Here is a 27977-nt window from a genome sequence, read left to right as displayed (position 1 = left end):
TTGCTGTGTTTCTTTCTACCCTGGAACTCTGTTCTCCAGGCCATTTTTATTTGCCCCAACTTGAATTGGGGGATCTGCCTCTCGTGACATTGTTATTTAATTTCACATTACATAGAAGTATACGGATGCTTTTGATCAGACAGTCTGCCTTTCCCAGTTGTTTCTGAACCTGTATCCCCGTCCCCCCCTTTTTTTTTACCAAATTTTGCACTCCCGTTGCGCTGCGCCCTTGGCTGTGCCCTACCTCGCCACCCGCTGTGTGCGGTCCTGGTGACTGTTACCTGTTATTGCTGGAGGTGCAGCATGTAAATGGCGAGTCTGTCGTGTGGGTGTGGGGGCTGCACAGGCATGTCGATCTGGCTGTACGGCAGCTCGTAGACGACTTGCATGCCCGCGCGGCGCGCCAGCCTCGCGGAGAAGGCACTGGTGCAGAAGATCATCACCAGTGGCAGCCGCAGCTCCTCCTTGGCCATCCGCAGCGACTCCGCCAGCAGCGCCGCCGCCAGACCGCGGCCGCGCGCAGATCTCGCCACGGCCAGGATGTGCACCTCGAGCGCGCTCCGAGCAGTCGTATGCGACCACACGTCCGCCTCTCTCAACGCCGCATCTACCACGCGCAGCACCGCGCGTAGCTTCTCATCGCGCACCTAAAACACCGTTAAGTTCTGCTGTCACTGCTCAGCACAGTGGTACAATGCCCTCCTCTAGTGGAGTTGAAACGTTTGCTTCTTGTCTGAGATCTTGCAGTTTCCGTAGTGTCAGACGAAGTCCCACTGGCGGCCGTGCCGTGCACGAAACAAATTACGCAACCCCTTGTTCCGTAGTGAGCCATAGTAAAAATTGCTGTTTTGAAAAGCGCGCCACAGCTCCTAGTGTAAAGCAGTCGCCCACCGTTCCTGGCGGTGGCGCCACTGTGGCAGTCGCGACTTTGGTGTCTTCCCCTGGCGTGAAAGGTAGCCTGTTACGTGCATTTAAGAGGCGCGATAAGCTCGCCAGTGAGCAGTCTGGGCGAGTCGGTCAGTCTGCAGTCAGGCAGTCTGTCAGTCTCTGCGAGTCTAGTCAGTTGGTCAGGCGGAGTAAGTCTGGGTCAGTCACTCGTCACCGGTTCCTGGTCTGTCTCTCGTTCGCATTTGTGCGGCAGTCAGTGTCGGTTTGTCGTCCGGAGTGCTAGTATGTGTTAGGCCGCCAGTCTGCTCGAGTTTGTTTAGACAATGGGCATTGCCGGTTGGATCGATCGGTTGGTCGGTCGCGCACTGGGACACAAGATGACTCGTCCGTCTTGAGCGTCGGCGCATGTGAGGTCGCCACGGAAGTCCAGTGGGCCACGCCGTATAGCGAGAGGTAGTGGCTTCACGGCCGACACAAGAGCAACAGGAGCCAATCCACGACATCGGTCTGCCCAGTGCGAGCTGCGACGCCGTGAGACGGGAGATCGGCGCGCCTTCCTGCGTCCGTTGAAGCGGCTGGCAGCGGACGGGTCGGGAGAGCGTTTTGAGGGTCCTGCGCCAGGTCTCCGCCACACATCGCAGTTTTTAGAAGTTAACTGATTGCTGGTATGTTGTTTCATGTACTTGTTAAATTCTACTTGTTTTCTTGCTCAGTCTCTCGTTCCCAGCTTGCTCGCCTGTCTTTCGTCCTCATTTGTTAGGCAGTTCGTGTCTGTCTGTTGTCTGTCTGTCGGTCTGCCGTACGTTAATGGCTGCCTCTGTCATGTTTGTCGGATTCGGTGTTAACGAATTTATAGAAATAAGGTAAAGGCCGAATTCCTGAAATATGTTTTTTATCTTGCCTATCATTTTGCGAGGCGGTATGTGTGTAATGTAGAGCATGTTGTACATTTTATGTAAGTCTGAATTTCATGGGTTTTATTTAAATAGTCATTTGTATAAAGTTGCCACCCTTCCACCGTAAGAGCCCTTTTAAAACCAAATTGCACTTTGGTGGCAAATAATTTTTTAATGTGAGTGTACCATTTCATCCCTCTTACGGGGTGCTTAGTTAATGTGTTTGTGTGAGTTGTTAAAATTTTTAGTTTAAAGTAATCTGGTGTGTTGCAGATTTGCACCAGTGTAGTTTTTCAGAGGTCGTTGTGAGCGGTCGTGACTACTGAAACACGTATGTATTCGGTAGCAGCGATGGCGAGGCATGACAGAATCTCTGACCAGAGAGTTATTTATCGTTGCTAGTCTGCGCTTGACCGCGCTTGTTGTACGAAGCGAGTCGCGAGAGCATGTAGTTCAGTCAGTGCTAGTAGCGCGCACGAGACAGTCGGAGTTGTGTGTGAGGAGTCGGCGGGCGTCGACATGGGTCTCTGGTCAAGGTTCAGGACGAGGTATATTTTAAATTAGGTAATGAAGCAGCATTGCGCACATCTGATAATCTAATGTATGTTAACTGTAATTAATTTGTTCATGAATTGCCCCAATAATAATTTTGTTCTCAAAGCAATCTTTTTAACAAAATAATCATTACAATTGAAACAATATTTCCTTTGCTTTTCCTCCCAGAATCAATTTTATCACGTTGATTATTGCACAGGGCCTAAGGTCAGCGCAGATGACCTTATAAAATTTATCAGGTTGATCTTAACGTTAATTTTGTGGTAACTTAACATTTTTGCACATTTTTATTATCATTGACTTTTATTACTGTGGGAAGCTAACATTTGGCTCTATTTGCATTTTCATTCAATTCATATTATTAAAAAAAAATTACGGGGAGGTTACACTTAGCTCTATGTCCATTTACATTTGAATAATATTTTTTCATTTTTTGTGGGGAGGTTACACTAGGCGACATCCGGTCCAGGATCGTATTTCGTTGAGAATCTTCTGAAAAGTAGTCAGATATTTGCTCTTATTTACTCAATATAATTAGCATTTAGCGCAACGTTTTTACTAATTTTATGACTTTCTTTCCTCAGATCATCGGCAATTCGTTGCTCTGTTGTGTTTGTGTTCGTTGCTTTTTGCATTGTGCTTATTTCATTTGTGAATAATTGTGACTATTGTAAAAATGCCGCGAAAGACTGTGAATAGTGTATCGCGAGGTATTATGAATGAAATTACCGACTTAAACAACTTCACCGATAGTACTTGTGACACGCAGTGTAATGATGACAATCCTGCGTTCACTGACGATCAGTGCATTCCAACCACTAATGATGATTTTTATCTTACTGATGAACAAACGAACTCAATTGTCTCCCCTGTTAATTTGACGACAATTGATGACGCAGGAAGCTCTATTGTAATGAGCGCTGCCCAGCTTAACACACCCGGTTTGGAAAATTCAAGTAACGCACAGACAAATTTTTCTAATGAAAATGGACAGTGTACTGAAAGTACGACGGATTTATTTAATTCCGAAATAGTGACTGACAGTATACATTTGACTGGGAAACCTTTTTGTAAATCTCAGAATGACCAAATGGTCACACAAAACGCGACAATTGCAAATACACCGTCAAACAGTACAGAGAATGGAGTAGGTAATATTGGGTTGGATCAAATTATGGCATTTTTTAAACAACTTGATAAAAAACTAGACAATAATAAAGAAGATCTCAAACAACTATTTAGTAAAGCTTTCAAACAACTTAATGAAAAACAAGACAACAATTCCAAACAGCTTAATGAAAAGTTAGACAATAATTCCAGACAGTTAAATGAAAAATTAGACAACAATTCCAGGCAGCTTAGTGATCAGATTAGAGCTGTTGCCGCACAATGTCATGATACTAAGGAACAGTTACGCGAGGAAATTGAGGCTTGTTCAAGAAAAAGTAGCGAAGAAATTAGATCTGTTGTGCAAGAATTAAGGGAAATGCAAACAGCTACAACAGAAACACTTAGAGACGAAATTAGCGGAGTCGCTAAACAATGCTCTGAAAAGGCTACACAATTACGCGACGAGTTTAAAGCAATGACGGCGGAACTTTCGCGCACAGTGGATGCAAAGATAGACGCGAAATTCGACCAACAAAATACTCAGATTGACGAACGTTTTAATCACCACATACAAAACAGTGATACACGTTTCCGCAAATTTATTCAGGATCAAAATAAAGTAAAACGTCAAGTAATGGAAAGAATCACAGCACAGAGACAAGAAGACAAACGTAAATTGTTTGCGAAGGCAAAAACATGCGTAGACAACAATATTGTTACAGTGTCCGACGAAATTAATACCATCAAACAGTCGAACACAGAATTACGTGACGAAATTTCCGATCTTAAATCGAAAACAGACACATACACAACAGATTTTCAGACAGTGACCGACAGACTCGAACAACTAGAACTAACACAGGATTCCGATGTCGTCAAAGCTGACGTTAAAAAACTGAACGAAACTACATGTAAACTGCAAAAACAGATTAATGCCTCTGACACTAAAACCGATGATCAGGTAAAAATACTGACTGAAAAATATGATGAATTGGCCAGTCGTATTGATGTTATCGAAAGTACTAATGACAATAAATCAGACGATACTGCACCGATTTCGTTTAACCAAACACCTGAATTTAAAAACTTACAGCAGACAATCAATGAGATAGATTCATCTAATAACACTTTGCGTAGAAAATTGTCATGTTTACAGCAAGAGGTAACAGAGATAAAAAATGTTTCAGGGTTTAACACATCACAGCAGACGCCACTTAGTGAACATTTGTCAGACTCACGCAGCGCGTATAATTTGGGTAATCTACAAAGAGTACGGGACTTAGATTCCGAACAGACACAGACAAATAGATTCTCTTTCAATCGTGAACCTGTTCCATCATACAGAGACGATAATTTCGATTACAAACATTTTCTATCAGTGAGAAAATTTAAAGTGTTTAAAAATGACAGAACACAGATTCACCCACTGGATTGGATACAACAGTTTAGCTTTGCTTTTCCACCGACTTGGCCTGTAACGCACAAACTTGAATTTATTTGCAGTTTTTTGGAAGGCGAACCGGCAACTCGTATGTGACCGATCGCGAGACAATGCTATTCAGTAGAAGAGTTTCAGAATGCCTTTCTATCAGCGTATTGGTCGAAGATGACACAGCGCGGAATTAAAGATCAGTTAATTAGTTTACCGAATTATGAGAACACAAATTTTCCCAGTGTGACGCAATTTTTTGAGCACATGGTGCAACAAAACCAGTACCTAAGTGAACCGTACAGTGAATCTGCACTTATACAATCATGCATTTCTAAATTACCACGGTCATTAAGAGTGTCACTTTTAATGGGTCAGCAAAAAGAAAATATTTCGGCACTCAGGGATCTGTTGCAGCTTTTAGAAGTGCAGCAATCAGACTATTCCTTCGTAAACAAAAATTTTTCATATAACAACCAAGGCCAGCAAACTTATAGTAATTACGATCAACCACGTAATTTCAATAGTAAAGGTAATAGACGCTTTAGGAATGACAACCAACAGAACTTTAATAACAGGCAAAATTCTAATTATCAATATCGTCAAAATTTTCAGCAACAGGAACCACATTTTAGTAACAATAGACGTTTTCCACCAAAACAGCATGAAAGTCAGCCGGTTGGCATACCTAACCAACAATGGAATGCACAAGGTCAACCAGGCTTTAATGTTTCGCCGCGTGCACGTATAGTCCCAGGTACAACAAATAGTAACGCACGGCAGCAAAGGAACAACTACGTACAGAAAACACAGTATTTCAATTCCTATCGCAATGCACCGTATAGGAATGACTATTACGACAGACGTAAAAATAATGAGGACAATTTTCAGCGTACATCTAACAACAGTTGGTCATACCAACAGCAAAATTATCCACAAGAACATATTCTCATGAATGAACCCGACAGTAGATATCATCCAGAGCGTAATACGTCTGGAAGAAATAATAGAACAGTTAAAATAGTAGAAATGCCACAACATCCTCCAGAAAATAATAACACGTCAGATAGAATCTGACTAGATACTGTACAGGTCGTATCTTCCAGTAACACAAGCACTACTTTTGACACGCAAAATATGTACCCCTAAAGCGGTGTTGGAACTGTCGGTGGCAATGGAAAAATTTCTGGTAAGATCTGGGTGCGATAAAAGTGGTGCATTCAACAAAGCATGTTTCAGGTTCATGAATTCAGAATGTGCTTGCTTATCCCAGGACGAAAATGTTATTACTTTTGACGACATCCGAGACACTCTTTTACAGGAAAGACCACTTGTTCAGAAATCTATTTCACATCCTGTCATCGAAATTAAAATTGGTTCATCGAAATTTTCAGCAGTAATCGATTCTGGATCACCTATGTCAGTTATAAATGAGGAGACTTTCAACGAGTGCAACAAAGAGAATACATATCCTACATTACCATTAGGCAAAACGAAAGTAAAAGGAGCAGTATCGAGTAAAGGTGTAGACGTTAAATTACAGACGCATTTATCATTTTGTATTGCAGGTCATACTTTTCACTCAAATTTTTGGATTGTTCGTTTATTGACAACAGACGTTATTTTAGGTGCTAATTTTCTCGTACAACACGACGCAGTGGTTGATTTTCAGAATTCTTATTTAATGTTGAAGGACGAAAATGTGCAATTGGCTTTAGAATTTCAGCACTCACTATCTGCGGAAGAACAAACAATTAATCGTACAGAGGTCATTTCCGTATCACGTAACATAGACTGTAATTCCACATTGTTCACTGATACATACGTACATAAGTAAATACCCCAGACGAAGCTGACTACGACGTAATGCAGATGATTTCTGATAAAGTTAAACAAAGCAGTGCAAATACAGACGACGAACGCACGCAACTACACAAAATTCTTTTACAGCAAGCTCCAGTTTTCGACAACATTCCTGGTACTATGTCCGGTTTTATGTATGAATTTCAAGTCAAACAGCACGACACATTTAAAGCCAAGCATTATCCATTCCGTATATCCACAGAGAACAAGTTAAAAAAGAGTTGCAAGATATGCTCCACCAAGGAATTATTGAACCGGCAGTTAGTCCGTACATAAACCCGCTGCATATTGTTAAGAAAAAAGATGGCTCACTTCGCCTCGTACTTGATTCACGTCACATTAATGACATAATTATTAATGAAACAGATCGACCACAGACATTATAGGAACTGCTACAGAAATTTCACGGTACTGCTATTTATTCTACATTAGATTTGAAATCGGGATTTTGGCAAATTCAACTTCATCCGAATTGCAGAAAGTATACAGCTTTTCTCTATTTTGGTGACTGTTATCAATTTTGCAAATTACCATTCGGCTTAACTATTTCTTCTGCAGCTTTTATTCGCGGTTTGAACACAATACTTCCGACAGAACTTAAGGACAGAATTACGACGTACGTAGATGACATTCTTATTGCAGAAGCTAACTGGACTGAACACAATCTGATTCTAGAACAACTGTTGCAAACTTTTCATGCACAAGGACTTACAGTTAATCTTAGTAAATCGCACTTTGGCAAAACTTCTATAAAATTTCTTGGACACGTAATTTCAGCAGAAGGCATTGCGCCTGATCCGGAAAAACTTCAAGCTCTACGTGACATTACTGTTCCTACGACGAAGAAACAACTACGCAGTTTTTTGGGCTTAATTAACTTTTTTCGGAAATTTATTCATCACTCTGCTTTAGACACACCTAGATTATGCCGATTGACAGGTAAAAACACTATTTGGTCCTGGGATAAGCAAGCACATTCTGAATTCATGAAGCTGAAACATGCTTTGTTGAATGCACCACTTTTATCGCACCCAGATGTTACCAGAAATTTTTCCATTGCCACCGACAGTTCCAACACCGCTTTAGGGGTACATATTTTTCAGGAAAATGAAGAAGATGGCTCTACAGTAATTAAAAACATCGCATTTGCAAGCCGCATTCTGTCACCTGCTGAACGAAGTTATTCCGTTACGGAACTGGAAACGTTATGTGTTGTTTGGGCTTTTACGAGATTTAGGCATTTTCTTTATGGAAGACACACCACCGTTTACACAGACCATAGAGCTATACAATTTTTACTTTCAGCTAAATTCACACACGACAGATTAAGCAGATGGAAGCTTTATTTACAGGAATTTAATTTTACAATTGTTCACATTCCCGGCACACAAAAAGTTATAGCAGACGCACTATCTCGTTCTCTCAGCAACAATCAGCAAGACGTCGCAACCAACTTCTGCAAAGCAAATTTCAGCGTGATGTACACCCAACAAGTTGCATTTGAAAATTTTATTTCGTCGTCATTACAGGACATAGCACAAGAGCAAAGTAAAGACAATGTGTGGAAAGAAATTAAACACCTTTGGCAAGATAAGAATAATGTTACTATTAGGAACCATTACACTGTACGCAATGACATTCTGTTTCGCCGCTCTCACCCTGACAGCAACAATTGGTTATTATGCATTCCTGACGAACTGGTTAACAAATTAATATGGTATACTCATTTAAGTTATGCACATTACGGAGCCAGAAAATGTTTTCTTATACTGAGACAGAACTGTTATTTTACCAACATGGAGAAACGTATACGACGAGTTTTAGCGTCATGTAAAATTTGCCAGAAAGCTAAGTCAGACACAACTTCACATATTCCTCCATTATATTCCATTGTACCTGTTAAATTAAGACACATGGCCGCCGTAGACATTTTTGGTCCGATTCCCAGAACTAATAGAGGTTTTTGCTACATCTTTGTCGCTGTTGAACTCACTTCAAAATTTGTTACCTTCACTCCATTACGCAAAGCTACTGCTAAAACCGTTTCGAAAGCATTTGTAAAGCATTTTTTATTTCATGTAGGGCATGTGTTGAAAGTAATTTCCGATAATGGATCACAATTTCGTTCTGCTATATGGACACGCATGTTACGAGCTAGAAACATTTCTCCGGTCTATATATCCAAGTACCATGCTTCTTCGAACCCCTGTGAACGATTAATGAAAGAAAATGGTAAACTGTGTAGAATATACTGCCAAAAAAGACATATTGATTGGGACACACACATATATTCTCATTCCAAGATGTAATTAATTCCATTCCAAATGAATCCACTATGCTATCTCCGTCTGTTATACTGAAAAACGTTGAACCACCAAACAAAATTACAGAATTAGTAAATATTCCTAATCTCGTCGATTAAGACACCACGAAATAATTGACATTGCGCTGAACAACATCAAACGTGCCGCAGAGCGCCGGAGAAGACAGCAGAAACAGGTTTGTACACGCCGAGACTTTCACATTGGACGGAAGATATTAGTACGTACACACTATTTATCCAACAAAATAAAAGGTAAGTGCAGTAAATTTGAACTTCTATACGCAGGTCCATATCGGATTCGCAGTATTCCTCACCCCAATGTAGTATACGTCGAAACTCTGAGAACCAGAAAAAGTAACGGCAATCACCATGTCTCCAACATTAAACCTTTTATTGAATGAACATACTTTATGATTTATCACACTGTAATGCCATTTACTAATTTTTATGATCACGTATGTAATATATTCACATGAACAATTACTGATGATTATCGTATTTTTTCTTGGCAAGTGCCTGGCAAGGTAAGGTTAGGTTAGCAGGTCGCTTTTATTGTCGTTACACATGAGACCGTGCACATTTTCCATTTTTTTTATGTATGTACGATTGTTTTCATGTTTTGTTTGTATGCACTGTGAAATAGTTAAGATATAACACACACCAGTTGATTTTGACATTTTTTTTGCCCTATGACATCTCAAGATCGTGACCGTTTTACATTTTTTGCTGCTGCATTGTGATATTCTGTGTACATTTTTGCATCTGAACACTGTCAATGTCTTTGACATATTACGTTTTCTGTCATGGTCTGCTGTATGCTCAAATTATGTTACTATAAACCAGTCATTATTTAATGGGTATGTGATTTAAATGCAAGACATTAATCTTTGTTCATCATTTTCAGAAGGAAATAACGAGTAAAGGAAATAAATTAAACAGAAATGGGAATTTCACCTACGGAATAAACGAAAGAAGATGCAAAAACCTTATGAGGAAGAGTAAATGGATCAGAATTAACAAGCATTAACAAGAATATACTATACACATCGTAGAATAGCAGTCTTAACTAATTTTTTCTTTCAGAATACAAAGCGATTGATGCAGGCTGTCAGACAGAACTACACATCTTAGTTTTCCTGATGAAATATGCTAGAGATAAGGAATAGTTATGTAATGAATAATGAAGTGATTTTTTTGCAGATGATAATGAATGCTAATGAATAATGATGAAGAATATTCTACTATGGATAATGAAGTTTTTCTTTACAGGTGATGATAATAATGGAGTTATGATAATATAAGTAATGAAGTGATGGATAATGAAGTTTATTCTTTACAGATGAGGATATTGTTGAAGTTATGTATTTATGCTATATAGATATTTATGTATTTGTTGCAGTTCGTTTTGACAGCAGGTGTTGTATTGCATAGTATAATGACGGAAGGTTTTGGAAAGGACAGCTATGGAACACATTTTTATACACATTTCACTACCTGTTAATTCGAAGTTCACTACTTTTCAACATAAAATGCATTTCTTCTTTCAGCTTAATAATCCATTTTTTGTATATTTTCGCAGGAGAAATTATTTATGAAATTAATGTGCTATAAGCAGTTGTTCATTAAATCTATGTCATCTATGAATGTGATTACATATACTCTACTTGTTTCATAATCTTGCCACAGCTGATTTATGACGAATGACGTTACACATTTTCATTTACACCAACCACCCAGAAGCAAATTTTTCTCTCTTGCTTTCCCCTATAATTACCCAACGCAATGCATTGCTAACAAAAAATGTATTACCAGTCCCAAATAATGATACCAGTTTAAGAGAGTTCTGAGTAATGCTGATCAGCTATGAATAATATGTCACTTGAAAAATGAATACTACTAATTACTGTATAGAGATGACTAATGCTTTGTAACTAGGAAAAGAATGCGATTACTTAATGCTTTGTAACTGGGAAAAGAATGCGATTATTTAATGCTTTGTAACTAGGAAAAGAATGCTACTAATTATGCTTTGTAACTGGGAAATGATGATTAATTAATAATGCTTTGTAACTGGGAAATGAATACTACTAATTACTGTATTGAGATTACCAATGCTTTGTAACTAGGAAATGAATGCTACTAATAATGCTTTGTAACTAGGAAAAGAATGCTACTAATTATGCTTTGTAACTAGAAAATGAATGCTATTCATTATGCTTTGTAACTGGGAAAAGAATGCGATTATTTAATAATGCTTTGTAACTAGGAAAAGAAGGCTACTGATTATTACTATATTGAAATGACAAATGATTAATTAATATTGTTTTGTAACAGGAAAATCAATGCTACTAATTAATAATGCTTTGTAACAGAGAAATGATGACTGTATTGGAATGACCAATGATAGAGTATCAACATTATTATTGACTACCTCCTGTTTTAATTAATGACTTCTGATGATTTGTAATTAGAGAATAGGTGGAAATATTCTATGTAAAACAATTAATGAACATTTTTCTGTAATACTACATACATGGTACAGAAATGTTCAATAACTGGGCTATGAATGCCGCAAACTACTAATGTAATTCCTAATGAAGTCTAGCATGTGACTTAATGTCCTTCACCTTCTGACCTCACTACCCTGAATTACTGCAATATCCATTTGTCCTGTATATCCTCCTGATCATGGAGCACTATATTTGGTTTTTGCACTAATTCTACGTTGGTGTACCTTGTAAGAGAGTGGTGTTGACACGACATGCTGTCCACCACCGTGAGCGATGGAGACGTTATTATGGTCCCACTGTTTGGTGTACCTAATGTACTGCCAAAGTGAAAACATGGAATATTGCTACGACATTTCAGTGTCTTGGCTACGCTGATAAATACTTCTGGGAAAAGAACTTCAATTTGTCTCACTTGGTGTTGTACTTCTGTGGAAAGATATGGACTTTCAGTGCAGCTGCGTGCAACCTGAAGTGCTACAACCATGATGCAATCCTTCCCTTTCCTATCCTAATTCTTGTAACATAGTGAAAATCATTTTTTTGCTAACGTCATTTATATTCATGGCCTATACATTTTTTCGAATTGCTGCACTGCAGTACATGTGCATTTATGTCACTTATCAACATGATTTTTTGCCATTATGTTTATTTGTTGTGAAAATGCTAAAGAGTTTTTCAGTGCGTGTGCACTTATGTCATTTGTTTCGTACTCACATTTTCTCATTGTCTAATATGTTTTGTACTTGATGCATGTGCACCATATTTCCTTCGTGTTCTATATCTGTATATATGCTGTAATTGTAAAGTTAATTAGTTAAGAAAAAATTTGTTGCTCATGGCAAGTCCAAATGACTCACCATCGCTGCCAAATTTTTGCCTCCCCAGTGGAGGGTTATGAAACACGTATGTATTCAGTAGCAGCGATGGCGAGGCATGACAGAATCTCTGACCAGAGAGTTATTTATCGTTGCTAGTCTGCGCTTGACCGCGCGTGAGTGCAGTTGTTGTACGTAGCGAGTCGCGAGAGCATGTAGTTCAGTCAGTGCTAGTAGCGCGCACGAGACAGTCGGAGTTGTGTGTGAGGAGTCGGCGGGCGTCGACATGGGTCCCTGGTCAAGGTTCAGGACGAGGTATATTTTAAATAAGGTAATGAAGCAGCATTGCGCACATCTGATAATCTAATGTATGTTAATTGTAATTAATTTGTTCAAGAATTGCCCCAATAATAATTTTGTTCTCAAAGAAATCTTTTTAACAAAATAATCATTACAATTGAAACAATATTTCCTTTGCTTTTCCTCCCAGAATCAATTTTATCACGTTGATTATTGCACAGGGCCTAAGGTCAGCGCAGATGACCTTATAAAATTTATCAGGTTGATCTTAACGTTAATTTTGTGGGGACTTAACATTTTTGCACATTTTTATTATCATTGACTTTTATTACTGTGGGAAGCTAACATTTGGCTCTATTTGCATTTTCATTCAGTTCGTATTATTTAAAAAAAATTACGGTGAGGTTACACTTAGCTCTATGTCCATTTACATTTGAATAATATTTTTTCATTTTTTGTGGGGAGGTTACACTACGGCCGTGTTGAAAGAGAGCGGAAGCTTCTCAGCCTGAAGGCTCCTACTGTAACAAAAAAAAAATTGTTATTCTGCCTCTGAATAATTGTAACTTGATATTGAAAGGGTGCTTTCTGATTGTAATTTAAATCTGTTTTTGAAAAGACTTTTAAGAATAAAATTCACATTTGTTAAACTTAATTTTATTTTCCATCAATTACTTCGAGGCAACTACTTCCGGGCAACTACTTCCACGCTCACCTAGTGTCATTAAATGTGTTAATGTTCTTGGTGAATCGCCAGTAAATAAAGTAAATTCTTTAAGAAAAGATTTTGAAAGACTAAATCTACGGTTCGCATAGACTTCCTTCAAAACATGTTTCGGTGGACCAGTATTACTTCTGCTCACTGCTACACGTACACTATCGAGCTAAACAAGGGTTGTCAGTTACGCTTTGACATACAAGGCAGAATTAAAATAGTCGTTTCTTGTGCGTCACAAATCAGAGGCCTGTAACAATCATAGTACTTACAAAAGACCCTCCCATGCGAACAATGGATTGTGAAATGAGCGCCACAAACCGTCCTCTAAAAACAGGACACAATGTAAAGTTAAACTGAAGAACGCACATATGAATTCATAAGTATTCACTGCAACAAGTGGAAGTCTACCTCGTACACATATAAAAAAAAGTTTTGCGTCACCCCATTTCCCAGAACTCGTGAAGATAGACTGTGGATATTGCATAACAGACACAGTCCCTTTGACTGTTCAGAGATGTCACTAAACCCGTCCATAGGTGTAAATAATCATGCATGAGCAGCTGCTATTCGACGGAGGGGGTCCGACAGCCGATCATTTTCAGTCATTCCACCAGCAATGAGGTATATGGCTCATGTTGTCTGTAGTCCAACCATGCCTAGACGGTAAATACCGCGGTTCGATCGCGTCCGCATTGTTACTTTGTGCCAGGAAGGGCTCTACAAGGGAAGCGTCCTGGAGATGTTGTTCGGACATGGAGGAGAGATAGAGAGACAGGAACTATCGATGGCATACCTCGCTCAGGCCGCCCAAGTGCTAGTACTGCAGTGCATGACCGCTACCTACGGATTTTGGCTCGTTGAACCCCGACATCAACGTCACCATATTGAATAATACAGCCACAGGACGTCGTGTTACTAGTCAAACTATGCGCAATAGGCTGCATGATGCGCAACTTCACTCCCGACGTCCATGGCGAGGTCCATCTTTGCAACCACGACACCATTGCAGCGGTACAGATGTGAACAACAACATGCTAAATGGACCACTCAGGATTGGCATCACGTTCTCTTCACCAATGAATGGCGCATATCCCTTCAACCAGACAATCGTCGTAGACGTGTTTGGAGGCGACCCGATGAGGCTGAACGCCTTAGACAAACTGTCCAGCGAGTGCAGTAAGGTGGAGGTTCCCTGCTGTTTTGGGGTAGCATTATGTGGGGCCGACGTACGCCGCTGATGGTCATAGAAGGCGCCGTAACGGATGTACGATACGTGAATGCCATTCTCCGACCGATAGCGCAACCATATCGGCAGCATATTGGCGAGGCATTCATCTTCATGGACGACAATGCGCTCCCCCATCGCACGCATCTTGTGAATGATTTCCTTCAAGGTAACGACATCGCTCGACTAGCGTGGCCAGCGTGTTCTCCAGACATGAACCCTATCGAACATGCCTGGGATAGATCGGAAAGGGCTGTTCATGAACGTCGTGACCCACCAATCACTCTCAGGGATCTACACCGAATCGCCGTTGAGGAGTGGGACAATCTGGACCAACAGTGCCTTGATGGACTTGTGGATAGTATGCCACGACGAATACAGGCATGCATCAATGCAAGGGGACGTGCTACCGGCTGTTAGAGGTACCGGTGTGTACAGAAGTCTGGACCACCACCTCTGGAGGTCTCGTTGTATGGTGGTACAAAATGCAGTGTGTGGTTTTCATGAGCAATAAAAAGGGCGGAAATGATGTTGATCTCTATTCCAATTTTCTGTACAGGTTTCGGAACTCTCGGAACCGAGGTGATGAAAAATTTTTTTCGATGTGTGTAGTTATCAAGCACAATCTGCAGGTAGCTAATGCCTCCACATTCTGCAAGATGCTTCACAACGTTTTGAAGAATTCAAACCTGAATAACGCGCACTAAAAACAAGATTCAGCGATGGTGGCGCTGTCTGTTTGTGGTGCGGAATGTCATATGTCATCCCATATACAGGTCAGTAATCATGTTGTAGTGGTCGAAGCAAGACCGTTCATTCGTGTTGAGATGCTATTTTCGATACGACAAATCTTTAATGCGTATGCAACCTGTCTTTTGTAAGCATTTCAAGATTCTATCGCGATATCCAGTTCTACAGGCTTCAATGCTTTGTAAGTCCATCCTTGTGAATGACTTTCTGCGGAATTTTGGCCGTTCACTGAGGTAACAAAACGAAACATCTACAGCAATCGTTTTAAGGTTATTTTATTGCACTGCAACCACGTTTGGTGACTTCAATACATCTCCAGGCCTTAATTGACGCTGAGGGAGTGAACTCCAATCACATATACGATCCCATCAGTTTCCTGCATCTATGAACTGGCGTCTGTAGAATACTGTAAAACTAACATTGTGCCTACAACCATCAACAACCAAGATTGGTAGTTGACAGTCGTCATTTGTCTGATGTAGTATTTCATAAGTAAATTTGAATAAACGTTGTATGATGTGTAAAATGTTCAATTTTATTTTGTGATTAGTTTGTATGTCATTCAAATTTAACTTTGAAATCGTCGAAACACTATGCAGTATCATTTCATTTGGTCTGCTGTCCAATACTGTGGTTAGAAAGTCCATGCGTAACTTTGTCACTCGTTTACCCATCATTACCTTGCTCTCAACATCTTTGTTGCAAGTCCCTTCACTAGGGATGACAGAACGCAAATTTTTAGAATTTTCGTATTCTTCATTATTACCTCTTTTAATTCTTTTACATCCTGTGGATACCAAGATGCGCAACAACAACTGAAAATGGTTATTTATTTTGAGATTTTACGTGAGTGATAGCGAGTTAGTAATTGGAAAAAAAACTTACACAATCCTAATTTAGCCTCCAACGATAAAAATATCATTCTCTCTTTTTGAAAGTGCAGTACGCTGAAGAATAAAATACCTCACAACAAACTTAACATGGAATTACGTCATCCTGAGGGTATCGTGAATATTTGTGTACCAGTGGAACATCAATGCTTCAAATCTATAGTTAAATTATTTGACTGCCACACAGAGACAAAGTCATTGAGGATAAGTGGGGGATTGTAACGATCAGTTCCCAGTTCATCATCAACACATACTCTATTCCTGAAATGATGGTAGCATGTCGTTTCTCACGAGAAGTAAATTTTTTTGCAAAAACTGATCTACAGGATTCTTACTTAAGGCTCCCTATGGACGAAACATCGAAAACTTGCTGGTCGCTAACGTACCATTTGGTCTTTTCAGTACAGTCGCCTGCCCTTCAACATCGTCAGAGCACTGGCCATACTCTAACATCTCACAAAAAACGTACTGGATACGGGGAAGTATTCGACCTATGACTGTCAATGGCAAAAATGCACAGTATCGAGCAGGCAATTTGGACTTCTTGTTCAGCATACTCCTACAGGCTAATTTGAAAATCAATAAGGAAAGATCCTGTTTCTTTGTTCCGCATATGGAATACCTGGTACACATTTTCATCACTTCAGCGATACGCCCCTCTCTGTACTGCATGGAGGCATACAAAACCTACTAACCCTAAGAGATTCCAAATTCCTGAAATCCACGTTAGGTCAAATGAACTATTGCACAAAATTCATTCTTCGTGGAGCAGCTACAACTTAACATCAGATCTTTCACAAGAATGTTAAATGGCAATGGTCCTCCGTTTGCAGCAAGTCTTTTCGAGATGTCAGACAAGCCCTCTTCCTTCCAACATGCCTCAAACCATACGACCCATCCAAGCCACTCATATGACAGCAGATGAATTGGACTACTACAGGCTGACCGTTCTTTCTCACGATGTCGATGGAGTTAAAAGCTGAACTGCATTTGTTTCCAAGAAGTTAATGCAGGCACAGTGGATATCAATATGATATACATTATCAGTCCACATCACAACATGCCAACAGTTTGAGGGGGCGGACCTGAAGTTTGCTTTCATACTGTAAAGGGCGGAAGTAAAATGTTCCCCGTTGGTCGCCAAAACTGAAATGGTGATGAGTAGCAGTCGAGAAAGGAAAACGAAACTTAAACATTCAAGATGTACTCGAGTTTTCCTGGGGCACAGTAGGGTTCGTAGTAGGTTCGGGAGATAGGCATGACGTGTTGATAAGCTGCAGGAAACCAACGATGATTGTAAAACAGTTATTCATTAGTTTTAGACAATCTTCTGAGTGTACCCTTTTTTCTGACGTGGTCTAGCATTCCCAGTAATGTTCCAGAGTTGCAGCAACAGGCAAAAAAGACACAGTGTGCGTACGATACGACTGTTTGGGCATCAGACACACGTCCAGGTTGAGTGATTAGTAGCGTCCATAGCACTGCACATGGGTTTGTTATGGTGCAACATTGAACAGTCAGCACTGATGCTACTGTAGGTCGCGGTGTGCCCAGATGTAACTCTGAACTGTTGGCCGAAGAGCAGCAGCAGACTGCGGGTGGACTCCAGAGATGCCAAGAGGTGACGGCGAGGCAGCGTCACAGCACTGGGCCCCAAGTCCTGTGCAGTCAAGTACCAATCAGCAGTAGCAGTGGTGATGTCGACATAGTTATGGTGAAAACTCCAGGGATGCAGCTGACGCAGTCTGGGTGCAGCTACATTTCTACATTGCATACAACAGGATGGCTATGGGCAGGTTTAAATATTGCTACTCAACGCTGATTTAGTTGAAGCATTTGTGTGTCACGCTGATCCATCTGGAACAGGGCAATGGCGAGGGGTGTGCTGTAACCGGCAATAGGTCGCCTGTAGTAACTTCCTGAAGACTGACCTGTTGTTGTAACACCGAAGGCTTTGAAAAGGAAGTGATGGCCACATGCTCAGCATGAGGGTCAATGATCAGAGCTGTTAGACATCATCATGGCTTGTTTACTGTCCATATGCACTGTCTCTGGCTATAATTCCTGATATAGTTTATTCCCTTACAGTACTGACATAAAAGGCAAATCAGGCATGATGAACTTACCCAGTGACACGACAGTTACTGTCTGCCAGTTGCTGGAGGATTCAATTCCCTGGTAAGTCATTTAACTGGTAAAAGAATGGTTGGGCGGTGGGTCACAAGACCGTTGAACATCTGGATGTTGAGCCCTACCTGTATTGCTGTCATGAACTGTTCACTCTCAATGTGGTCGTCTTGTTCCACGATTTCTTCATGAAGGTCATTAGGGTTTAGTACTCACGAAATGGGTGACTTGCCAATATGTCTTTTGGAGAGGCATCGCCAAAGATTTGGAAGACATGGTTGTGGTGAGCAAGACATGTCAGAGCAAGGCTGGTAGTAACGGCTGGTTCAAATGACTCTGAGCACTATGAGACTTAACTTCTGAGGTCATCAGTCCCCTAGAACTTACAACTACTTAAACCTAACTAACCTAAGGACATCACACACATCCATGCCCGGGGCAGGAGTCGAACCTGCGACCATAACAGCAGCGTGGTTCTGGACTGAAGCACCTAGAACCACTCGGTCACAGTGGCCGGCGCAGTAACGGCTCTTCAGTATTTTCCTTGGCCTGATGAAACATTCCTGTAGTCTAACATTCACCTAGATTTCTGGGGTACTCTTGGTTCATCGTGATAAATGCTAGCAGCAGTTTTCCATACGTTTCAAAAATGCATTCAGTGTCATCAACGAAATTGCTCCAGTCCTTCTGTCTCATCTTCTCTGTTTAAGGGTTCCCAGAAACCAATACGTCAAATAATGGCCCTCAGTTTACTTTATTAGAATTCCGCTGTTTTTATGTGGACAACAGCATAGTTATGGTACATGTGGCCTTGTTCCAACCTTCTTCCAATGTACTAGCGGAGGGGTTTGTCTGCACCTACAACTGGAGGAGTCGCACAACAACATGATTTCGACAGAGCTCTCAGTTTATTTCTTGACTCCTACCGCTCTTCTCCATAGGAGGGATCCAGCCTAGCTGACAACCTGCATAGTTGGCCACATCGATCACAGATGCGTATCATCGATACTATCATTCTCCTGCATCCCACCCAACACGTGCGCCATCCCCGTTGTATCCTTCACAATGCAGTCTGGGCACTATAATTTTCTGTTCCAGAGTTGATCTCCTCGACACCCAGTTCTGTCACCCATGGCCACTGGCACGGATTGTTACCGGATGCTTGAGGCCAACCCCAGTGCACAAGATGTACTTAATCATGGGGATCAAAAAATGGTTCAAATGGCTCTGAGCACTATGGGACTTAACATCTTAGGTCATCAGTCCCCTAGAACTTAGAACTACTTAAACCTAACTAACCTAAGGACATCACACACATCCATGCCCGAGGCAGGATTCGAACCTGCGACCGTAGCAGTCCCGCGGTTCCGGACTGCAGTGCCTAGAACCGCACGGCCACCGCGGCCGGCCATGGGGATCGCACCGCCCAACATACGACGTGACATAGCTGCCGAAGCCGAAAAAACCAAGCAAGAAAAGGACATGCGTCATCCTTTATATGGACACCGGCCTGCTGACCGACGGCTTTGTTCGAGGAAGAGTTTCCTGTCACGTACCCGAGCCCTGGAAGGGTCGGCTGCAGAGAATCGTTTGAAAAGATGGGAAATCGACCTGAGAAACACTCATAAAGATGTAAAACAAGAACTGGTGCCTGGTGGAGACCTACCAAACACAGAGAACCCTAAACCGTATGGGGATAGAAGTGCCAAAGTGCAAGACAAACCTGCAGCAATGGGGTTTCCTAAAAGAGAATGAGAACACTCTCTGTCTGTGTGGTTCTGTCCAGGATCCTCAACACCTGCTTATCTGTCCATATTTAGACCAGCCCTGCACAATGAATGACTTATGGGAGGCAAATGACAAGGCCATATTGGCTGCTGGTTTTTGGAACTCTGAAGTCTAGTTCCGGACACGGAAAGTAAGTAAGTACTGGCTCCCTCAGCGACTTGACCTGTAGGATACAGGACCTAGAGCACTAGTGTTCCTACGAGCCAGGTACCCACTCCCATGGATGTTGACAACAGACTGCTAGGTTCTCCACTTTCTCAGGACACTGGCAGCACTGGGTCGCCCAAAAGTGTAACTACATCTCTTTTATGGGAGACAGCCCTTCAGTATTACAGCCATACACCGTGCGTGGCCCTCGCGAAAAGTCACAGTGTTTGCAACGGCGAACACCGCCACTGCAGTTCCAAGCATATGCCTCGGCTACATATGGCAGCAGTAGTTTCAGTATCACCTGCAGAAGGAACTGCTGGAAGAGAGAACGAGTGGCTCACAATACGTTCTGGATGGAAATCATTTTCGGATATTTCGGCTGATACTCAGTTCGCCTCGGATTGTCAATTCATGACGAAAACCAGTGAAATTCTTGCTTACTACTCGTATGCACAAAGCCAGTTTGCTGCAGTTGGCCGGCCGCTGTGGCCGAGCGGTTCTAGGTGCTTTAGTCCGGAACCTCGCTGCTGCTACGGTCGCAGGTTCGAATCTTGCCTCGGGCAGGGACGTGTGTGACGTCCTTATGTTAGTTAGGTTTCAGTAGTCTAGGAGACTGATGACATCTGATGTTAAGTCTCATAGTGCTTAGAGCCATTTGAACCATTTCGCTGCCACTGGATTTGAACAACAACGAGAAATAAGTTTCCAGTCTGAGCTCAAAGTCATGTGGATATGTTCATGTGCATGCAGAGTGTGGGGAGCACAGTTCACATTACCTTGAAGGGGTCCGGGGAGATTTATTTTTGCCTCTGGATCAGTGCTGACAACCCATCCATCTACCCACACACACACACACACACACACACACACACACACACACACACAGACACACACACACACACGCACGCACGCACACGCGTGCTTTATTTATTGCATACTTCTTACGCCTGTGCTACACATTGACAAACCACAAGCGTGGTAGTAGGCGACAGTGGCGCGGAAGTTACTGACACCTCGCGAGTTGTGCCGATTTGTGCAACAGTAGCCGAGGGCATAAGTTGGCGAACAAACCAGTTACATGTTGTCGGTTATCGTGTAAAAGCTTCTGATAGATGTTTAATATTGTGCAAGTATGTCCCTGCACCTGAGTTCGCTCTCAAGAACACGTGTTTTTACGGATAATTGTCGTGGCATATCGGGAAAATGGTGTCATTTTATGTCAGTGCGTTACCTCACAAACATTCTCAAGGACGCTATAGATTCGACTTTATGTGCTGCCATGGCCTGCGAGCTTAAGTAGGTACTTGAGCGGGTCACCAAAAGTATGAACTACTTTTTGTGATCCGCTGACGTACCTACTTGGTCTTGGTGGAATTCGCATATTATAGGTGCTACCCGCAGACATCTGACAGACTAATAATTTCACAAGATGTAGAGTTATCAGGTCCTGTAGAAACTACATATACCTGAAAATTAAACAGGAATACTTCTAGAGATCAACTTTCTTGGCGAGTACGTCAGTTAGGGACAAATACTACACGATGGTTATACTGGCCGCATATCGATATGTGAGAAAAACTACTGTCAGTGTTCCTCTGCACAAGTCCGAATTTGTTGAGCTTCCCTCTCATGGCCAATAAGATGCCTGCGAAAGGTAGTAACATGTTTCTGATCAGTCTCCGAAATTCAAGACTAAGTGTTATGTGACATGTTTTGACCAGTGATAACTGCAGATTATTGAGCACATTTGTGACGTTATCAACCTGACTAAAGAAGACCGTGACGAATGTCACAAATATTCTTTGAATTTTCTGTAACTTTTCTGTTAATTCTGCGTAACCAGTAGTTTGGAGAGAAGAATAAAACTCAATAACTGGTTAACAGAGAGGTCTATAAGTGGCCTTATATGCGAATTACAGTTTCGAATGCTGCTTTCAGTAACTGTCTGTCATCCGTCTATTATATAGTTGGCTTTATATGGCTACTTCGCCTTAAATTGTTCCTTTTACGTACTCTGAAGTATTTACGTGTGTAATTCCATTGACTGCACAAACAATGTGTAGTGAAATAACAGGTTTTCTGCCATGGAACTATTCGCATTGATAGCCATTAATGAAAACTTTCCAGCATATTCTCTGCGCCTTGGTAGTTTTACTGTCCGAACCGAAATGAGAGAATAGTCTGGTAGCGAGGCTAGTGGCATGTTCGAAAGACTGAGTTATAGTTTAATTTGAAGCAGGTTATATTTCAAGCGTTTTTTATTAATTAGAAGTCTATTCGTTCAGTTACGCCAAAAACACCAAATTAAATAAAAACGACATCGACGGAACATTATTCCTGAATAAAGGCTTATCAGGGTACACATCCAAAGGTGACTGGCCCTGCAAAAGGCAGCATTTATCAATAAAAGAAATCTGGATCTATTTAATTTAGACGAGGAATTAAAAACAGGTTCCTGATAACGCGTGTCTGTTTCTAACATTAAACAGAAATGAAATGTGATAAACAGTTGAAGAAGACATTGCAAGAGTTTGAGATGAGATGGCACCGAGGGATGTTGAAAATAAATTGGGCAGAAAACATACAAAACGAAGAGGTAGCAGCAAATATATGAGAGGAAAGAAGCATAGTAAGTAAAGGTAAGATATTGAGGGATATGTCACAAAAAGGACAAGTTAATAACCAATTGCATAGCCATCATAAGTGACCTCAGTTGTAGCATCAAGCGTACAAGAAGCTTCCTACCAGCTCTTCTCCCTCAACCACATATTAGTTAAAGTTGTGCTGAATATCGCCGTAGACAAGATGGAGACGTTCACAGACATCAAAGAAATACTTGACATGATCCCACTGGGTGGCGTTAATAGAGAAGACTAGCTCCTTCAAGTAATTCGGGAAAGGAAAAACTGCGAACCCGAATGTTGATCTGGCCATGAACAATAGGTGTGGCGAACTGCAGAAGGCTTACCATTTTTGCAAGAAGATTTACAGTTACAAATTAGTGCCCCTGAGCCTAAAATTCCAACACTACAACACCGCAGTCAGGCTGCCAGTGTTACATGTCTCAGATTGCTTGTGTATAGTGAGAAAGCTTAGGAAACTGAAACTGAAGTAAAGACATTTTCTGAGCAAACTAATGGGCCCATCAACAAGGAACTCTACCAATATCCATGATGCTTTACTATATCAATGAGAAAGAGAAGGCTAACTTTCTGTGGTCATGCAGATAAATTTAATTGGCATAAGGAGAAAATATAATAAGTAGAAAATGAACCAATCAAAAGAGAATACAGACGGTTCATATTGACAGAAAATACAAAATGATAACTGGGGAATCGCTAGAGAACAAATACAATGCAATACAAGCATTTATGACTTTGGGAAAGATAGTTGCCATCCACGGGAAACATAAAAATCATTTGTCTAAAAAGAAGCATGCATATTGAGGGGTCAGATGGCAAGCCATTGCTGAGCAAAGAAGAGAAGGCAAAATACAGAAGCAATATACTGAATGGCTGTTCAGAGGTAACGTAATTGACGACAATGTTACGAAATTGATGAAGATGATATGGAGCAAACCTCACTTGAAACAAGGAGTAGATGACATTGCAGCACAGTTACTAACTGTCTTAGAAGAAGTGGCCATGACGAAGCAGTTCCACATGGTATGCAGGATATATCAGACAGGAGAAATAACTTCAGACAGTAATAATTTAACAATTCTAGCTGAAATGAAGGCGGGTGGTCACAAGTATGACTATTAAAAAACCTTCTGTTATTAAATCTTGGTAGCAAAATATTAACGCGAAATGGAGAGACTGGTAGAAAGTGACCTTTGGGCTCCAGAGAGATTTGACACGAGGAAATACTGACCCTACGCTTTATCTTAGAAGACAAGAGAAAGAAAGGTAAACCCTCGTCAATATTTGTTTATTTAGAGGAAGCTTTTGACAGTGTGCTTTGGGCTACTCTTTGAAATTCTGAGGGAAGCAACGGTAAAATACATAGAACGATATGCCATCTACTATTTGGACAGGAAACAGGTCACATCTATAAGAGTCAACGAATATGAAAGGGAAACAGTTGAGAAGAGAACTAGACCGTACTATAGCCTGTCCCCTAGTGATTCAGTCTGTGCATTGAGCAAAATGTAAAGAAAACCAATAACAAATTTGGAAACAAAATTAAAAGTCTGATGTTTTGCCGGTGACACTATAATTCTGCCGGAGATGGCAAAGGACTTGGAGAAAATCAGGTAATAATTAGATAACTGATTACGTAATGAAACACTAAAAGCCGTAGATGAATTTGTTATTTGGACAAGAAAATAAGTGAGAATGTCGATATAGAGATGATGCAAATTGCAGGCTAAAAATAGAAAGAAAACTGTTTCCAAAAAACAGAGGAATATGACAACTTCCAATATAAGTTTAAAGCCTTAAATTTTGTTGTCCTGCTGTCAGTTGCGTGTAATATCACGTAGATAATTTTCCCGTTGGGTCCGTCTCCTTGCTATTCGTTTTATTCAGTTTTATGTAGGCGGACTTACGACAGTTATCACTAAAATAGATTTAAATATAGAAAGAATTTTGTGTGGTCCGGAACGCAGCCTATCACAACAGTGAAACAATTTAGGTAAAAAATATATGTACATACGAAAACAGTTATAAATTTAGGTTCCAGAGATGAAATATAGTTAGGAATTAAAAGAGGCTCCAGCACTAGCAATAAACCTTCTATTATACGCTCATTATTAAATAATTATACAGGAAACAGAAGGCCATCTATAAAAAGAAATATATAGATTGAGCTAAAACGCAATATACTGCAACTTAACTATATTTGCAAATAAGACAAAGATTATGGCTCTCAAAGAGAACAATCTGGTCAGACCGAAAATAATGATATATCGGAAAATTTTAGAACAAGTATTCCATTTAAGTTAACTAGGATTTAACATTAATTTTAAAAATGACAACAAAAAAAACAATGAAGAGAAAATAAATACCCTATTATCTGCGGAATACTTAGAATAACTTTGGGGGACGAACAAGGAAGAAATCACAAATGAACTTCTATAAAGTTATGCCGTGTATGGATCTGAATTTGGGGGAATAAAAAAAAAAAAACGGGAAATTGCTTACACAGGCAGCGGAGATGAAGCTCGTATGTGAGAGCCTGTAATAAAAGGCATGAATTGATTGGCGACTCCATGGAGCGTTCTGTGCACCACGACCAGATAATGGATACACTTGGAAGGAGAAACAGCATTGGTCGTATTTTTTTGTTTTATTATCCTCAAAATCGATTTTCGGTAACTTAGTGACCATCCTCGGTGCTATAAAATACAATTTAAATTGGTAGGCACTGGTGAGCTCAGTTTATGTGATCGCTCTAAGCTTCTTGACACCACTGCTTACCAAATTAAATTGTATATTACAGCACCGAGGATGGTCACTAGGTGACCGAAAATCGATTTTGCGGATAATAAAACGAAAAAAATACGACCAATGCTGTTTCTCCTTCCAAAAAATGCATGAAATAAGGAATGATCCATAAGTTCAGATTTAAAAATCTTTTCAGTTAATGACGAGTTAGAGGAGAATGGAATGAAATGGAAGGATTGTATTAACGGAATAATAGAAGTTAGACTGTGGAAAAATACTGAATTATGGACCGACTTGAAAGAGAGAACTAGGCAGACCTCATAGGAGATGGATGGACGACAGATACCGGAAGAGGTGAGGATAGCACCTAATCCTTAGAAAGAGATGATGAAGAGAATATAAGCTGTTAAAATGTGGCTGCACAACAGAATACTGAAGAATTAGATGGCTGAATCGGACAACTAAATACGGAGCGCTGAATCAAAGTGGGGATGAAATAAATTCATAGCACTGAAGACCACAACAACAAAACAAAATCACGAACTGGAGTCTTACGTCAATTACCTTTGGCACTGTCTCTATCGGGAAAGTGACTTACGCCGTGTGGAGAACAATAGCTAGGAAACGCCTTGAACAACTAGAAACTCACCACGACGTTCACGGCGGAAATCGATATAGAATGCCAATCAGAACATGAGAGTTTCTGGAGTGACTAATAGCAGTAAAAGAGAGTATGAAAACTCGAATGAAAGAGACTCAGGAACGGATAGAAACACACATATTGCGAAGACAGAGTATTGGCTGAAGAGGAAAGCTCGCCAGAATTAAGAACTACGTGGTTCAGTGCAGTCTGAATGGAATATAATAATAACAATAATAATCAAGACACTAAGTGCAGTAGACATACAGAACGGATACTATTAGTGTAAAATAGAAAAAGACAGAAGACAATAACACACAAACGTAAGAAGAGGTGATTTTAAAAATGAATGTATCTGAGACACCTGCAGCTGCGCCTCCTTCTCGTGTATTTCGGGCGTCACGATGCTGTTGATGCACATGGCCACGGCCTCCCCGGTGCTGGCATCCTCTGCGATTAATGAGTGGCCGTCGCCGAGCGCCGACAGGAAGAGAATCTCCTCGGTGGGCGGTCCTCTGGTGTTGCCGAACGCCACGTCGAGCGGCTCGTCCGGGTAGAAGGCGGTCCTCGCCAGCCGCTCCACGCGGTCGCGGTCCGACGCCCGGGCGCGCACTATCCTGAAACCCTCCGCCGACTCCATTCTGTGCAGACGCGTGGACTGGTCAGGTGCTTGTAACTAGAGCGTCTCAAATGCAGCGAGTAAAGCGCCGTCAATTCTAGCGATATGCCTTGTCTGGTAATTTTTCAGATTAGCTAGCAGTCTTCTGATAAGATAGTGCTCGTTATGTGTAGTGTCCAGATGGTCCCTTATACATTAATCAGCCATTCTATGATGAACACCCCTGTACAGTGAAAATGAAATCGTCTACGTGGCCTGAAGATCTGCTAATAAGCGAAAGGTGTATAACAAGAGAAAATAACATTTTACAAGCAGTGTTCCAAAGACAGTAAACACTAATAAAATGCCAATTCACAAAGTTAAGCTGCTAACTGAACAAAACATTTCTTTACTACCAGTTTCGATCACACAGACCAACAGGTATCATTAAACATCACCCAACGTACCTAACGTAGATACTAATTGTTATCAACAACAAAATGTAGCATAGGAGGATGATAAGGCATGAGAGCCATATGTCATATGGTGTCGGTCACCAACTTTTAACGTTGAAACTCATTACAAATTATCCCCATTGTGATCAACCAAAATGAAATTCCTTGTGTATAAACTATAGAAGCATTTCATGAATACAGCTGTATTTACTGTTACACGTCTACACCTTACATCAAGACGGTCTGTTCCGTTTCCTTCAGAACTGGTCATACCACCTCTTCATTCGTCTTCCTAAAGATGTTCTGCCTTTTGTTTTATGTTGCTTCATGGCTTTAGTGATTCTTGTATCTGATATATGGTCTATACGTTCTTTCCAGCTTAACTGGTATTGTTTTATTATGTCAATTATGTTTTGCATATTCCGTGCAGCTCGGATGTCATCATTTCTCTTTTTATCCATCATAGTATATTCATGCATGTAACTAAGGAAATTAATTTCACATGATTCTATTCTCTTTTCATCTCTCTTCTTTAAAAGTCCAGTTTTCATATTCATAGA

The 27977-nt window shown here is 40.8% G+C and overlaps 1 protein-coding gene across 1 annotated transcript; it reads right to left on the bottom strand.

The window, feature by feature from the left end:
* Positions 1–284: 284 nt before the first annotated feature.
* On the bottom strand, positions 285–27004 carry LOC124714345. The gene is made up of 2 exons (XM_047243016.1): positions 26729–27004; positions 285–647 (listed from the first exon to the last, which is right to left on the bottom strand). The coding sequence occupies exons 1-2, from the start codon at positions 27002–27004 to the stop codon at positions 285–287; spliced, it is 639 nt and encodes a 212-aa protein (XP_047098972.1).
* Between the last annotated feature and the right edge of the window lie 973 nt (positions 27005–27977).

This window comes from Schistocerca piceifrons, chromosome 1 (assembly GCF_021461385.2).
Source record: "Schistocerca piceifrons isolate TAMUIC-IGC-003096 chromosome 1, iqSchPice1.1, whole genome shotgun sequence".
NCBI lineage: Eukaryota > Metazoa > Arthropoda > Insecta > Orthoptera > Acrididae > Schistocerca > Schistocerca piceifrons.
This window is presented reverse-complemented; position numbering and strand designations above follow the sequence as displayed.

Excerpts from the sequence above, each read along its gene's own strand:
- LOC124714345 (XM_047243016.1), bottom strand. The coding sequence starts at position 27,004 with ATGGAGTCGGCGGAGGGTTTCAGGATAGTGCGCGCCCGGGCGTCGGAC. Across the intron at positions 648-26,728 it reads AGAAGGAGGCGCAGCTGCAG|GTGCGCGATGAGAAGCTACG; the intron begins GTGTCTCAGATA and ends ACGGTGTTTTAG.